Raw genomic sequence first — 17,877 nt, 5'->3', positions numbered from 1 at the left:
TTGAGAGGTTCCATCAAACCTTTGGCCGACAATCAGAGTACTGCTTACTTTTTACCTCTGATCCTCTGATAAATTTTGTATTTAGGCTACCTCTAACTGTTTCAAGTCAAAAGCGACGACTAGCTATACCTTCAGCGGCATTGTGAACTCACAATATATTGAGTGCTATAGGTAGAACTTCAATTTCTACAAAAAAAACTCCATTGAGTTTTCAAAGAGTTCTGTTAGAACTTCCGATGTGCATATGCTGACTAGTTTGGAGTGTCGGACAAACTCTTATCATTATAATAGTTTTCCGAGGTGCAGGTGAAGAAAGTTCGTTGCACTAAGCTGCTTCTTTTCAGCTACGAAATATTCCTGTACCTAATAATCACCGATAGTTTCGCTAACATAGTTGCCACGAGAAAAGCCTAAAGCATGTTAAGCAAAAGATTCCACAGGCTGTTTTATGTGTTCGTGCATAAACTTTCTTCTCTCCCCTTACCCCCCTATTATAATCATACCTTCTCTGTAAAGCAGCAAAACTTTATCGTTCGCGCAGGTCCGATAGGATACTTATTAAGGCTAATTGAATCTGTACTTAGGTTGGTAGATTTAATTAACCACGTCCCAAGTCCAGACAATTGATGAAGAAAAAAATGCAATAATCTAGCCTTCTCGGGGAAATGTTCATCGACGTTTAAGTGGCTTTTCAGCTTCATTTCTTCGCCGCCCTCGCGCCCCCACAGATAATACCATGCAGGTGACATATGTGTTATTTTCATGCATAGAGAGTTCAATGGTAGCTCAAAAAAATGGCACTAATTTCCTTGTTAGGTTCCCTTGAGACACCGGCTGGCTTAAAATAGGTAGCACTTACATAACCACCATGTCTAGGACAAATCATTAAATTTACTTTTGGCCGGGAAGAGCCCCCCCGAAGCAAAACTGCAGTAAGAATTATCCTGTAGAAATAAAAGACAAGTTAAGCTTCTTTAGTAACAAGTTACGAAGTGGTTGTTTGTAAACACGAATTAGTTTCTAAGCGATGGATTGATCCAAAATGGATGGATTGTACATAGATGAATTAGTAAACTCATATCTGGTGTTCGTAAACCAAGGATAAGTAAAGCAATAATTATCCCTAATGTAAACTAACACCATATAATATAAACTAACACCATATAGCATATTCCGGTCAAAATTGACTCCGGTCTTGTATTATTTCTTTTAGCCTCAGGTGCTTCAACACAAAATCAAGTTATTGTAATACACCTAGTTTTCATTATCCGTTTACGTTGATCCGTGGGGCCTTTTGTTCAGAAATGGTGTAATATTAACACCGAAGGTCGCATTACAAGAGGAACGAATTTGTTTTATTGCGTTCTGCGGTATGTATTTTGGTTCTTTGGTCAACTCAGAAGTGAATAGCATCAACTTTGCTTCCCATTAGTAGCCCTAGCTCCGGTAGTTGCAAGCCCTCCGTTTTGTTTTGTGTTCAGATGAAGCGTCAGTATTCTTTGTTTTCAAGCATTACATTGTGATTGCCGAGCTTAAATATTAAGCCATAATCGTTAAATCATTTTGTTAAGAGGTACACACAAACGAACACTTTATGTAACATGGAAAAGCTCGTACGCCATCTACAATCTCATTCAGTTTAGTTAATTTTAAAACTTCTCATAAATAATTAATAAACGACATTGCAACACAATCTGACAGGAGAGAAAGTTGCAATCCACAAGCCAATCACTTTGATATGTATTCTTCATCGATCCAGGCAAAGCATTGATCTGAATTTGTTGAAAATGAACTGGAATGTCCCCCCTGTACAGCAGCCCAAAATCAACTTGAAGGGGTTTAGATATCAGTATTAATGAATCAGTAAAAGGTATTTAGCTTGTATTTATTGACCCCTTTTGAATCAAAATCTTCCGTAGTTACAACTCTTTCTTTTTATGTATAGAAAATTGGCCCCAAAGCCTAAAAATACTCTCCAAAAAAATAATGTTATATATATACTTTTTCAGAATTAAAATTATTAACAGCATTTAAAGACTTAGAAAGATATAAAATTTTATAACTTTCCATTAAATATAACTGAGCTAAACAACAAGCAGCATAAGTTTTTCCAGTACCAAGTTCATTATTGATAGCTTTTTTTCTTGCGTTATTAACATGTGAAAGATGCTACTTTCGTTTGAAACTAATAGTTTTCTTTTTATTTTGTAGATGCATTAGCAATACGCATTCATCAGTTCTTGGTTAGGAATCTTTAAAATTTGAATTCTTATTCAGCTTCACTTATATTTGACATAGCAACTAACCAAGTGCTTTCTTAACACTCTTCACCCAGATCGAAATCCACTTAAGTTAGAGTGATTCGGGTTCGGATTTAGGATCATCTTTTGGAAATTTCTTGCCTTTATTTTAATTCAAACAGATATCTCGATGGTTAATAAGACTTTTTGATCAATTGTTCAGCCATTGGTATCAAAAAGGCTTTAGTCTTTGCTAAACTTTTCAAACTTCGACAATTTCAGGCCTCGTGAATCAAAGTAGACCGAGTGCTGGAAATTCTACCAGCCATTCGTAACCCCTATGAGTAAATTTTATGACTTATTTTTATCACTGAAAGCAGATGACCAATCAAAATCGCCTAACTGATAAAATAACAACGGAACGAAAACTGCTCCTTCTAATGATATTTGCTATTACTCCGTGAAAATTCGTTGTATCTTTGTATCATGCCCGAATTATGTGAAATGGATAATGAATGATCGTCTACTAGATTGATTTCTTCTGTTCAATGTTAATAAGGAGAATACCCGAAAAATGATAGTTATACTCAACATTCGTGTTTACAAACATTCGTATTTAATCTCTCTGGAATTTGGTGGAGCAACAGATTTTAAAATCCCCTTTATGACACTATTCGTACGTCTCCAGAAGGCCATTATGGTGATCTCATATCTAGTATATGCTGTTCATGTCGAACTCGAAAATGACACCGCAGAATAACTGAGTGTATTCGATTTATTTGAAGTTCGAAGTCTTTTTTCCTTTACAATTGTTCCCTTTCAGGTTAATGGTTCAGTTATAGTAAGCCATCGTTCTTTAAGGAAAAAATTTCTAGGGAAACCTCTCTGTATTAAATTAAAAAAAAAACTCTTTACAAGTAACTTCAATGAATGCTTGAATGTCTTTGCACTTTATTGAAACCTCCAAATCATTTTCTTTTAGGTAGCCAGTGGTTGTGTATACAGAATTATGTTTATCCTTACTGGATCACTAGATCCATATTCCTGACAAGACTTTGTGGCTTTTTTGAGTCTACAGTCAGTTTCTCCAAAACCTTATTTGTTTGCAGATATGTTTTTGTCGGTGCATATTTTTGTCTGTACGTTTTGTTGTGTACCTGCATGGCCCACATTTTGTCTGCCTACTATTTCATCCAGCGTCAACCTTTCTCAACACCAGGATACGACCTTTGCACACATGGTTGCCATTCGATATATATAGATTCTACTTTCTTTCAGTTTTCTACGCTCACCAAAATTTTGTTTTTGGATTTTCCGTTTCTTCATCTTTGCCTTTACCTCCGCTCATCAACACATCTGTCGGTTTTACGGCAAGAGACTTTCTGGCTATTTGTGCGTTTTATTTCTTCATACGTACTTCAATTGCCGAACTACTTTTTTCTTTTTCTCTCATACAGTCCCCTACTCGGTTTTTGAGACAACTACAAAAATCAGTAGTCTGGCTGCTTTTTGCGGTGGGTGCAATCCTTTATTGATACTTCGTTTTTGTTAGATATATATCGGGAACGATCGTGAATTTTGCTTCGCAACTTTAAAGCAACCTTGCCAATTATCGACCTGGGTTTGCTATAGTTGTTGATCACGACAAATTAATAGTATATATGGCACTCCTAAGTATATATACTTTGATTGGTTATTCATTCAACCAGACCTAAGAGTCTTGAGCATCCCTCCAGTTGCACCCTTAACTTAATCAGCGGGAACCACTTTTCTATTTCAGCAGTTAGAGAGCAAATATCCATATTGCATAGGGTACAGTTCATTTGAGGTATTAAGTCGGCATTTGACCCTATTCCACTCCTCATTACATACCAGACGTCATTTTGATAATTTGTTTCTAATTGGAAAATTGCACTTTTTAAGAACCACCCATCTCACACTTTCCTTGTTGTGAGTACTTTCATTTCTATATAACATCAAGCAACCCCCCATTGATTATTTATATTATTGTATGGGCCACTGTTTTTACTTCATTAATTTCATTCATATATTTGCTCCCCCAATTACCGTTTCTTTTAGGTAATTTTCTAGCATCCTGCAACTTCATAAATTTAGCCTCCACTACATGACAGGGTCACAATGTCGCAATATCAATACTCGAATCAAATAAAGCCCACTACACATTCGGCTCATGCTGATCCTAGTATTAATTCAAGGGGATACACTGGTGACTCCTCTTGCAGAACATTAAACACTGCTCCAGAAAATCTGTCAGTAAATGGATCTATTTTATTTCAGAGTGGAGTGATTTCAAATCAAACAGCAAATACACCAACTATTCCTTCTGTTCCTACGTTGGGCGTTCCTGTGCCATCAATAACACCGTCTCAACCGGGTCTCAATACAAAACATTCTACAATAGGATTACTGACAGGCGATAATCCAAACCTTGCCTCCTTTCCTAGTGCTTCAGGTTCTTCAATGACTTCTTTGCAGCCTACCTACCCAGCACTGCCCTTTATTTATAGAAATAGTGGGAATGCACTTGATCCAAAACCTACGCCCAGCGCAAATGTGAGTTCGTCTGAAATAACCCTCTCCATTCCAGATCAACTGCAGCAACAACTGCAAACCTATGGATATCCTCAAAATGGACCATATAGTATACAACAAAAACATCAACATATCAAACAACCGTCATATCAAGATCATCAAACTCGGCAGCAATCTCCTACCCAACAAATAATGTCAACCATCCCACCTCAAATACCAGACAATGTTCTGAGAAAGCCAAATATACCTGGAACAGAGCAACCAGATGTCGATTGGAATAATCCTGAAAATTATAATTCTCAGCCTAATACTGATTCTAAACGGCCAGGGGGACTGGTTCTCCCTAATAGGCATTATTCTCTTCCACAGAGCAATGTTGGTACAGCATATATTAATAGTGGTCAAGTTCCTGGCTCTACACTTTCATCAACATCATATCCTTCGAGTGCAAGGGGCTATCCTGTTGGAAGTGCATCAACGGGATTTGGTTATGATATTAACAAACCATCATATTATTACGACTCGAACTCGGTTCATCAACAACAAGCACAGACACAGCAACAGTATTATAGTTATCATGCCCCTCCTGCTGATTCAGATAGTTATCTGGTTCCCCAACCAATCGTCAATGGTCTTCCACAGCAACAACAACAAGTTGTTCAGGAACAAAACACCACGCAACACAATGTAAACCAATCACCTAAAACTTTTCAAGGGTATAATGATTACAAGTATAACATTTATCAAGGTTCCAATGGTGGAAATGCATATGGGGCATATTATCCAGATATGCCAGATCGTACAAGGGTGGCCAATTCCTTGCTGTACAACTTAACAGGTGAAGCTAATTCTGCTCATTATGCTCAACCAGCGGAATATGAGGCCGCACCACCGAACAATTCGGTTATGTTTAATACTCATTATGCAATATCCATGCAATACCCCAATCAAGAATACCTGCATCATCTTCCTCATCAAAAAGAACCGCAATCGCCTAAAAGGTTTAGACCAAGGAAAAGTATAGAAGGAAAGCAAATGCCTATGTCTCGAGCATCAAACTCTGTGAGTTTGTTGGTGCAAGAATGGTTTGTGATTGAACCTACTATTGAACAACGAGAAAAGATGTTCAGTAATAAGTGGCGATTGGGAACAACGGAAACTTCATATTTCAATAAAAGAAAGAGAGCCATTGGAGTTATTCATAATGTTGAAAAGCAGTTTCCTAATCTAAATAAATTTCAAATTGCAAAGTACATTGATGACTATTTAAAGGTGAAAAAGTTCAAATATCCACAGTTTATTTCCCATATTCAAACAGTGGTTCAACGTCAACAATGTGAAAGAGAGATTCTTGAATATATCAGAAATGAGTTAGACAAAGCTTAGGAAACAGAATATTTTATTCGTTCGTTTTGTATTAGTATTAGTATAGCACTTTTAGAGGAGATAAGAACCAGGCTGAATCTGATTTTCTGTTCAATAATTCATGATAATTCTCGAGAAGCAAAACCTCCAAGGCTAATAACAACTTCCTTGCAGTTATGTAAATAATAAATGTATTGTATTATCTTTTTTTCAGGCGTAAAGTTCTTGAACAAACCACAATGTTTTTGGAAGATGGCTTAAAGGTTAAGCCATTTTATTTTGCCGAATACTGCTAACTGGTTCAAAATCTTAACTAAAGAGGTCCTCTTTTATTATCACCGAATTATCCTTTAAAACTTTACGTTCTTGCTCTATTAATCCTTGTTAAATATAAAGAGCCCTAATGGTTTGACACTATTGAATCGTAATAGTATAATGTCAATGGTTAGGAGACTTTCAAATACATGATGCTTCGTGGCGTTGCTAACGCATGTACATTATTAGCAATAATGCCCTAGTCTATTGAGAGCACTGGAGGGTCCCCTTAAAATTTCCTTCTTGAACAGAAGCTTTAAGTGTCAACCATTGTCAGTAATATATCCCTGTAACAATATAGAGCCAAAAGTAGATCACGAATTGGATGAATGCAAACAGAAGAAGCCTAACCAACTCAAAGTTAATTATCAAGACTGAAATCAATCTATGACAAGTGTATTGAATGCTTGCTAATTTGAAGCACCTAAAATCAGTTGCTTATTCAGGCTCTTAGTCTGGAGGAGCTATTTTGGATACTTTTGGATCTTCCATGTAGAATTGTTCCGTTTTCAATGTGCATTTATAATAACGATGACATTCTGAAGAATTAACTTTTGGCTGCAGGTATTCAGTACAACAGATAATAAAGCTAAGCGTACCAGACATGAATTTAGCAATGCATGGATAGAATATAGTGGGAATATCATCTACACCCCCACGAGGGCTCCTAATCAATTAAAATTTAATCATTATAAACCCGTTAAACAACCAATATTCACCGGCCATTAAGGTCAAAGCTACTATGCTCCCATCTGTTTCAAAAATCTATGGTTGTTAGAAAATGATGTTGCAGCAAAGAGAGCCCAGTGATTTCCAAATGTTAACTCAAAGTTCTAGAACAGAGTGCAAAGTAAAAAAAAGCTGGCTAATAGTTTGGGCCTTGAGTACGGAATATAATTGATGTATTCAAGTAATCCAACATCAATGTCTTAAATGCTGCAACTTTTACCAAAAAAATTAGAATAGGTTGTTGTGACATTTTTTATTAGTGACTGTAGCTTGGTGTACCTTTCAACCGAGTAATTACTATTTTAAAGTGTCACTGACCGCATTAATAATGAACAACTTCATCCACTCGAGAAAGAAGGCATCGTGGGTAGTACCAGGATAGTAGACAATTCTTGCACTGTCGATCATTAGTTGGGAGTCAGGTTGGATGGGCTTGCAAGGCCATTGAATTTCAAATAGTCCCAGTTTAGTTTAAAACCACATCTGAACCTATTTCATTAACCTATGATGTGTGTCAGACTTTGAAATTCTAAGGAAGTTGCATGAAACAAAGGCATAACACTTTTATGTACTTAAGAAGCTCCTCGTGTCTTCATTCTCATATCAGGTGTTAACCTTTGCTTAATTTTACTTTAGACCACTTTGTTAGATCTTCTGCCTAAACACCGGAACACCCTTACCATCGAACTTGGTTTTCAAGCCACTTGAAGAAGAATAGTACCAATATTCCAATCAACGTAAAATTATTAAAGAATAAAGCATTCTATGTCGCTGAAGAGTATGTTGATTATGGCTAAGGTTATAGATAGAATCCTTTGTCTTTTCAAAAAAACTACTGAATTAACTTGGCCCCAGCTTACAGAGCTTGTTTAGACTAGGAAATAATTGACCGCCTCTTGGCATATGTAGCCCCCTTTTCTTGTTGTGACGATATAATAATATCTCTTTTGTTGAGCGGTAGAGAAAAACAATTTAATGATGAAAATAAATATACTAGTTTTACATTAATGACCAAAATTCAAGAACTGGAAGGGCTCAGAGCACTTTAAAACGATTTTTGGATTCACCTGCCATTAAATTTATGGTTTAACATTATCTTATAGGACTCTCTACCATTGAGAATCAGTGATTTTTTGCTGGATATGATGAGATGTGGTGACTGTTGCAACTCAGGATTCTTCTGGGCTTTTTTTTGAAGCATTCCATTCGTAACGCAGAAATTATGATGCGTTTACAGTGGTAGCAGCAAATGCTTCTAATCACTTCAATAGTCAATACTACTTTTTGTTTTGTGTTTGTTGTAAGTTACCTTATACCATTCTGAACTATACATGTTGAATCTTTAACGCTATTTGTTGATTATCGTAGCTTGTGAGTAGTAGTTGGTGTGGTCCAACGTCACTTCTAATTGGTGGTACTTGAATTACACATTTGCTGTCTTGAATATGACCTTATATATATAGCCTATCAAGTTTGTAAATAGGTTATTGGTCATTAGATTTACCTTTGGAAGTGAAGCTACTGATTTATAGTTTTGTTTTTGTTCTTCAAAAGTTTTCATTCAACTTAATGTTGAGAGCTTTGATTAAGTCTCATGATTCAAAAAGTGGCTCTTGAACTTCTAATGTTGTTGGCAAGGATTCTATCACAAATATTTGAGGGACAAGTAACTACATATTACAACCTAAGCTTAAAATGGAGGTTGAAAAAGTCGAAAGTGCATCAATGATTGTACAATAAGAAGCAAATCTAAAATGTGCTCTGACAAATACTACAAGGTATTGTCAGAAAAAGATAGAAGATATTGGAAAACATTTTCTTTTTGATTTTATTTGCAAGCTCTGTAAAGCCTATACAGATTACTGACAATCCTAAGACTTTGATTCTAAAATCCCTGAAGATAAATTTGCAATTTTGCAGCTTGAATGCTTGAAAGTAAATAAAATTGTAACAGCAATAATGACCAAAATTGTCTATCCTGGGTCGCTCAATGAAACAAATGAAGGCACAAGGCCTAATGAAAAGGAGAAATAAGGTAAAGAAACTTTTGCTACCAGTATTATTTGATTATTACTAAACTCGCCCACATGGTTTCTTCAACATAAGCATTAGATCTCGGTTTTGATGGATACCACCCCTTAAGTCCTTCTCAAAGATACATTATCAACTCGATACCCTATGAATTCGATACAATAAGCCTTCAAGGGAAGCCAGACATTAATGACTTTTATATAAAAAATACTAGCAAACGTTAAGAAGCTCCGGTTGATAGCCCTTGTCCAAGATTGACGTCAAATTATGGTTATAATACAATTCAGAATCTTCCCAATATCCTAACCGTCCACATCATTGAAAATATTCATCCTAGCAGCAGAATAGTATTTCTTATGGTTTTATTGGACTTGGGATGCAATGACGGATATTGTATCAATATAAACATTTTTGACATACACAATTACTAATGCTAACTTTCCTTTATATTTACACGACAATAATCAATTGCAGTTGCTAACTACCACAGTAGGAATGCCAACAAAAGCCAACAATACAAGAGGCAGCACAGAACAGCTGTGGTACCCTTGTATCTGTAATAAATTAAGAACTTTCAAATCAACTGCAAGAACAGAAATGTCCATGTACTTCACTTATAATTCGCGTTGGAGCCTACACGCAAACTGTTGCCCATTATTGTCTAGTAACCTAGACAGGGCTTTTGTTACATGGAGCTAAATCTTACTAGCTACTAAAAGACCCATTTGTGATCCCTGGTCAGTTGATTATTGAACAGGCTGCATTTTCGTAAGCTACCTTAGAAGACCCTTTATGGACGACAGTAACCATAAGGTATATTACATAATAATTCATCATACAATTCCACATCTTGTTCTAGTTAACTTTAATATGTTTTTCTATCCTTCCTCGCATTATAGCTGTCAGTTGTCATGCACTCCGTGCTAATTCAGTTGCCAAAATGCCGATGAACAAACATAAGTTTTGTGGGCTTTGCAAGTTGGAACTAGTATGGGCAAAATGGAGGCCTTGAATTTTCAACTGTCTGATCCGACACTAATTGCAAGACAATGCAGTCAGGCATTCGATATTTTTTCTTATGAGAGCATTCTCATTATCCGACATGCGTTATTGTTACCATGTACTCTGTTTGTGTCAGAAATGTACTGGTTACCGTAACGGCAGACACATGCTAGTACAATTTAAGGTTATGGTGCTAATGAGCTGCACCCTTGACCAAGCTGAGCTGAGTCATGGAATAATCAATATAACACACTCATGATTCCAAAATTGAAACGCGGCTTAGATACCTCGGTGAATAGTGGTGTCTACGTAAACGTCAACCAAATCGGGAATGAATGCCAAAGCTCCGAGGCTCTTCGCTTCCACTACAAGGTAGCAGTCAAACTAATGGGTGTGGTTTGAAGTCTAAGACATTTGCCAAAACTCAAAGGCACCATTCAACAAGATATCTAATTGTTTGATAAGCGCAAATGTTGTAATTAGGGGGTGCATACGGTGCAAAATGAAATTGTTTTTGGTGAAAGATATTACGAAGCGTCACTTAGAATCTGACCTACTTATGTTAGTTGTCATTGAAAATAATAACAGGTAATTCCGTAGGTGCATAGAAACAAGGCATCTTTGCGTTTTAAAGCGACGGAAACACCATTTAGGTGATTGGGGGGCGGCTAGCTAGTCCCCCACAACAGGTATCAATATCGCTAGTTTTATAATAGGCGATTGCAATAAAAATTTCTGAACCTTTCGAGAAGGAAGTAAGTTATAGTTATTAGACACCTTTTGCAAGTCTTAATGTTAGAAGTTTACAATAAAGCTATACATTGGTAATTACTATTGTTATCTATGAAGCAGGATTGACTTTTAGTAGTTAATTTTCATTTTATTTAGTCAAGTTAATACGGTTCTTGAAATGTATCTGTAAATACTAAATTAACACGGTTACGGTTATTGAATTATTTGGATTAACGTATTTATTGACTTAGCTTTGACTGTAAGAGGCTTAAATAAACTTCAATTCCCTGTGTATTTGACGGAAGCATAGTGATATATATCAAGCATTACTTTTGCATGCTTCAGCCATCAGACTAAAAGTGACAATAGTTGTGATTTTATCAACTCTCTCAAAACTCCATAGGTAAAATTATTCATTCATTAAAGAAATGGATCATCTACAAGCTGTAAGCTGTAAATGGCTGCAATTTGTTGTTGATAGTAAAAGTTTACTTGCAGTATTACGACTTTTCCGATACTTATAGCTCTTTCCGGTCGGAAACTTGGCTTTTGGAGATTTCTGCCTACTTTTAATGCTAAAAACAGATGCAGTCTATCTCATTTTAAAAACTCATTCAAACCACATCAGAAGTTATCAATACACCGGAGACCTCCCTATGAGATCGTGACCAAGCTTCCAAACGAAGAATCAAGGTGCTTCAAATCAGTCGACTTTTTTTATAAATTACCTTTCATCTTATAGCATACTTGTTAAGGGTCATTTAATATCGGAATTGTCGTCAATCAAGCTCATTGATATCATTCACATTCGTTCAATGATAATAAAAAAGAGCGGGGGCTGAAGATTTGGAGAACAGACAAGAGGCTGAGAATTCTATATTCGTTGTTGATAAATGGAGAGAATTTCATTATGAAAACCCAAACTCCACTGAATTGATTAAAATCATTATGCCTTTGAAAAGAAGAGAATAATCACTTGTCTGGTTTCAAAAGACGCACCGTAACGTAGTTTGCTAGTTGAATGTTATTAGTGAATTTGGTTGCCCACGGGTTGTTTGAACATCGCTCGCGTAGCGTTGGCAATGAATAGGTCCTTAGTATTATGCCTCCTGAGATGAAGCGGCCATCATTATCTATTTATGCCATCATTTCATTCGCTTGGTTTGGGTAAATCCTGCGTTAGCAAACGGAGCCTTCCACAATTTATAACTATTTTGGATATCACACTTAACAGGCAATGGAAATAGAACCACTAAGCAGTACCTGACTGTTTGGAAACGAAACTAATAATTTATCCTTCAGAATCTTCAACAAGAAAGTATGCTATAAACATTTGAAATGATAATCCAGTTAGAACTGGACGGTAGCGAACTATCTTCAGCAAACGTATAAGCATTAATTTTGTAAAATATGAAGTAGCCAATTCTGTATTTCTTTTTCCTGTTGGTTAGACTAAGGCATTCAATTGAATTCCTATCTATTGTAATTTGCTGTAATTAACACCTTTACGAATCAAAGGTCACACGTAATTTTCTTTATTCAGGCATTACCAGACAAAAACAGAAACTGTTTTCACCTAGGAATATCTCGTAAGCATAAATTCTAATCATACTAATTTGTATTAAGCTATCTATTGCTTCAAATCGAATGTTAAAGCTGGAACCGAAAGGAACGTTGTTAATCCAATAGAACTTCAACGGTAAAAGGGCAAAATTGCAACAGTTTCATTGTGTGCAGGAGCCTATAGTGTGACATTTTCTGTATATTTATCATACAAACATTCTTACACCCCCTTCAAAATCCAAAAGAACAGAAAACTCGATTGCGGTATTGGATATATATGGAGTATAATTGAAGCTATCACCTTTGACTAGTAATCAAGTTTACTGCTATGCGACTTTGTTACTTGAATAATATCAATAATAGTTTGTGATGAATGATTGATCTCTCGAATGTTTGAATTAAGCCCGAACAACCTAAAGAATAGGGGTTGCGCTGCTAGAGATTTGTTCTCAGGTGTTTCCAATGATTAACTTATTATATTATTCTCTTCATTCAGAAGACGCAACTCTGGGGCAAGATATAATCAAGTTGGGGCTATCATCTCGTCCGGCAAATGGAAGACCAATTAAATTTTGCAAGAAGGCGAAAGAATATTGCAGTCAATAAGGGTCCATATCAGACACAAATGTCAAAATGTTTGTTGTTGAAGTTGAAGGATTGTTGTGGTGATGTGTGTTAAAGTATGTCACTCGTATTGCGTCATGTAAGGGGCGTATCAAGTTACGAATTATGATGGAAAACTTTTGGGGGTTATTGATGCACCTCACATTTAATGCAACACATAGTCCTGGGATAGTATAGCCAGCAGATTGGGCTAAATTGACTTTTAATATGAAAGTTTATTGTTATTAAGGAAATGCAATGGGCCACAATCCCAGCAAAAAGTAGCAACACTCGTTCTAGTTCTGCGGTTGATCACTACTAAAGCAACTGTTATTTTGCTGCGAGGATCATCTCCATGGGTCGACAGTTTAATTTGACAGTCATCATTAGATCCACTAAAGTAGAGGTTCTAAATATGTGTTTGTGCGAGTTAAGCATGACCAGATGTACTTTGCAGATTTTGCGACATTGATATAACCCGTTGTGCATGATTAACTTCACTATTTTTTCTTCGATTGACAGATATAATGACAAATAACAAGCACTTTGCAGCATCCTAGTATTTTTATCCGGTAGTGTATGTTTTATAAGCCCTTGGATTTTAGCATTCAATGCTTCACGACATTTTATTGGTCCAGTATGTGACGTTATGCTTTGCATTGTTTATGGTTGCAGTATCGAGCACGAATTATGGACAGCACGTATGAAATGAAGATTATTCATTACGACCCCTGTCAGACGTATATAAAAATCTTAGAGATTGATGTGGACAAAGGTTATTGCACCCTTTGAAAGCCTACACATTAAACGAAATAGGTGCGGGAATCAAATTCAGAAAACTTCAAGTAAAGTCAAACATTCAAGTTTAATTTGTTCAAATTAAATGCATCAAGACTTCCTATAGGTAAAAATGAGTTAGGGAGGGACGTTCGGTGTTGATTGAGCTTAAAAAGTGATTCCCATTGTTATTGACCCATAGAGAGACAGAAAGAGATTTACATCAACGGTATTCCAAAGTGTTGCGATTTGTTCATATTAGTTTGCCCTTGCAAAATAAATTATCTAAATGGAATGAGCACTTGTATATTATGGTGTTGTTTGGGTGTTAAAGAAAAGCTTTAATCTTCAAGATGTCTTTGGACTGGTTCGCAGGGTAGAGGAATCTCATTTTGAGTAGTCATGTTAACCCCGCTTGCATTTTATAGCTTGGGTTTTCATTGTCTCATACGCTATTGAAGGCTAAATTACTTTCTATTCACCATGTAAAGCGTTATGAATTGCGTTTACTGTGAAGAAAGTAAATCAGAGAAACAACCCCCAAAAAAAATATAGTTAGGCCATCCAATGATAAAACCAAAGTCCGCCGACAAATCATTTGGGATCTCTGACCGCTAGAGTATTATTTTTTTTATTGAGCTGATTTCAACAATCTCATTGACATGGATACTTATTGTGTCAGACATAGTTATAATAACGTTTGTGTTCTTGTGTTACTACGTTATTTGCAAGACCACCATAAAACTCCCGTCAAGTCGCCTTCTTATTAAAAGTGATGGGTAGGAATCATTGTCCCTAAAGAAAGCCTCCAAAGTAAATCAATAACGCCATCCAAGTGTCAGGTATGCGATAACCTTCAATTTCGGGAATAGCAAGCACCTGTTGGACCAGCCTGTAGCAAACAAGCGGCACAAGTTGAAAAAACCGTATCTAAATAACAATCAGAACGGCTGACTTGGCTAGAACTACACCAGCTACAATGTGGATATATTTAATAGGATATCTTGATGCAGTATGCTGATACAAAAGGTTGCTCACTTTTCCCAATAATTCAGTCCCTGTTTTATCTTGTTCACTCCAACACATAAATAACGTCGATGTGCTTAATCAAGATCACAATTTTAAAGAAACACCTTCCGACCTTCGGAAGCAAATATTTCGATCATGGTAGTCCAGCATACTACTTGATTACTACACTTTGTGAAGCAAGAAGTATTCGAATACGACATTGTTCAATTAAACTCTTATTTTATACTGTGTGTAGTCATCAGTGGCTGTTTCTTTGTGTTTGTCTGAGTTGCATGGCTTCATTATGCTAAGAACCTACATCAAAGAAACAACATAAACCCTAAATCAAATCTCCTGTATATAGCTAAGTTACAAGATCACGTGTATAGTCACGTTACATCGGTTAAAAGTGTTTATATAATGTTCAATAAATCATGATATTTGAATATATACATACAATGAAATATCTATACCCTCACAACACGTCAATCTAAAGACACGAAACAAAGAGATGCATACATATAACGAATAATAATAAAATAACTGGACTAATGAGGATTTAAATCCAAATTGATCAAGTAAAAGCAATGTAATTCATGTTCAGCCAACAATATTTCTCAGCAGCTTACTTAGAACCCATCTTGTTCAAAGCAGAACCGTACTTGAACCATTCAATTTGTTCGTTGTTGAAAGTATGAGTTAATTCAATGTCGAAAGCTTCGGCACCAGAAGCTGGGTGAACTCTCAAGGTCAAGTTCTTACCTGGAGCCAAAGTAGTCAAACCGAGCAAGTCAACTTCATCTTGTGGGTCAATCTTGTCATAGTCAGCAGCGTTCTTAAAGTTCAATGGCAACATACCTTGCTTCTTCAAGTTAGTTTCGTGAATACGAGCAAATGACTTGGTAATGACAGCAAAACCACCGAGGAATCTTGGTTCCAAAGCAGCGTGTTCTCTAGAAGAACCTTCACCAAAGTTTTCGTCACCAATAACAACCCATTTCTTACCAGAGTCTCTGTAAGCAGCAGCAGTTTCTGGAACACCATCGTAAACACCAGTGTAGTGGTTCTTAACCTTGTTGGCTTCACCATTTTCAGCGTTGATAGCACCAATCATATAGTTGTTAGAAATGTTTTCCAAGTGACCTCTGTACTTCAACCAAGGACCAGCCATAGAAATGTGATCAGTGGTGGTCTTACCCTTGGCCTTAATCAAAATTGGCAATCTTTCAGCATCCTTACCATCCCATGGCTTGAAAGGAGTCAACTTTTGTAATCTGTCGGAGGTTGGTTCAATGACAACACTGACAGAAGCACGGTCAGCAGGAGGAGCTTGGTAAGTGTTTTCACCTGCATCGTAACCCTTTGGTGGTAAACCAAGACCAACAGGTTCAGCCAACTTGAATTCGTTTCCATTAGCATCCTTCAAGGAGTCAGTGATAGGGTTGAAACCCAAGTCACCAGTGATGGCGTAAACAGTGGTCATTTCAGGAGATGCAACGAATGCATGAGTAGCTGGGTTACCATCGTTTCTGGAAGTGAAGTTTCTGTTGAAGGAAGTAACAATGGTATTCTTGTCACCCTTCTTGATGTCTTGTCTGTCCCATTGACCAATACATGGACCACAAGCGTTAGCCATGACAACACCACCGAAATCTTCAAAAGTCTTCAATTGACCATCTCTTTCAATAGTAGCTCTAACTTGTTCGGAACCTGGAGAGATGGTGTAAATAGCCTTGGACTTCAAACCATGAGCACCGGCATCTTCAATGATAGAAGCAGCTCTGGTCATATCTTCGTAAGAAGAGTTGGTACAAGAACCAATCAAACCAACCTTAACTTCCAATGGCCAGCCGTTGGCAATAGCGGTTTCTCTCATCTTGGAGATAGGAGTAGCTAAATCTGGAGTGAATGGACCGTTAACGTGAGGTTCCAAAGTGTTCAAATCAATTTCAATAACGTCATCGTATTCACAGCCTTCATCAGCCTTCAAGAAGTCCTTGGAGTACAATTGAGCAAATTGAGCAATTTCAGATCTACCAGTAGCGTTCAAGTAGTCAGTCATTGAAGCGTTGAATGGGAAAACTGAGGTAGTGGCACCAATTTCAGCACCCATATTACAGATAGTACCCATACCAGTACAGGAGAAGGTCTCAACACCATCACCAAAGTATTCGACAATGTAACCGGTACCACCCTTGACAGTAGTAATACCAGCAAGCTTCAAGATAATATCCTTAGGAGAAGTCCAACCAGACATCTTACCGGTCAACTTAACACCCAAAATCTTAGGAGCCTTCAATTCCCATGGCAAACCAGCCATGACATCGACAGCATCGGCACCACCGACACCAATAGCCAATTGACCCAAACCACCAGCGTTAGGAGTGTGGGAATCGGTACCAATCAAAAGAGCACCTGGGAAAGCATAGTTTTCCAAGACAATTTGATGGATAATACCGGAACCTGGTTTCCAGAAACCCAAGTTGTATTTAGCACAAGCAGAAGACAAAAAGTCGTAAACTTCCTTGTTTAAGTCAATGGCTCTTGCCAAATCCTTTTTACCACCAACTTGAGCTTGAATCAAATGATCACAGTGGACAGTAGATGGAGTAGCAACTTCAGGCATGTTAGCAGACATAAATTGCAAAATAGCCATTTGAGCGGTAGCATCTTGACAAGCAACTCTATCGGGTCTCAACTTCAAATAAGAAACACCTCTTTCAATTTCTTGTCCATGAGGATCATCCAAATGACCGTACAACAACTTTTCAGCATAAGTCAAAGGTCTGTTCAATCTGTTCTTAACGATTTCAACATTTTCCAAGTTCTTCTTGTAGTTGATGAAGGAGTGAGCTTCCAACAAATTTTGGTTAACCTTGGAATCTCTGGTTAAAGCGGCAGTAGCCAATCCACGCGCAGAACGAACGTTCGTTCTAGCAATTCTGGAAGCAGACAACAT

At 37.0% G+C, this 17,877-nt stretch overlaps 2 protein-coding genes across 2 annotated transcripts; one reads left to right on the top strand and one right to left on the bottom strand.

Moving 5' to 3' along the window:
- Nucleotides 1-4,721: 4,721 nt before the first annotated feature.
- On the top strand, nt 4,722-6,179 carry KQ657_002318 (uncharacterized protein; the record flags this gene model as incomplete). The annotated part of the gene is made up of 1 exon (XM_043193089.1): nt 4,722-6,179. One exon carries the CDS (start codon nt 4,722-4,724, stop codon nt 6,177-6,179), a length of 1,458 nt encoding a protein of 485 aa, XP_043051477.1.
- Nucleotides 6,180-15,543: 9,364 nt separating this feature from the next.
- On the bottom strand, nt 15,544-17,877 carry ACO1 (aconitate hydratase; the record flags this gene model as incomplete). The annotated part of the gene is made up of 1 exon (XM_043193088.1): nt 15,544-17,877. One exon carries the CDS (start codon nt 17,875-17,877, stop codon nt 15,544-15,546), a length of 2,334 nt encoding a protein of 777 aa, XP_043051476.1.

Source organism: Scheffersomyces spartinae (assembly GCF_019049425.1).
Source record: "Scheffersomyces spartinae strain ARV_011 chromosome Unknown scaffold_2, whole genome shotgun sequence".
NCBI lineage: Eukaryota > Fungi > Ascomycota > Pichiomycetes > Serinales > Debaryomycetaceae > Lizanozyma > Lizanozyma spartinae.
This window is presented reverse-complemented; position numbering and strand designations above follow the sequence as displayed.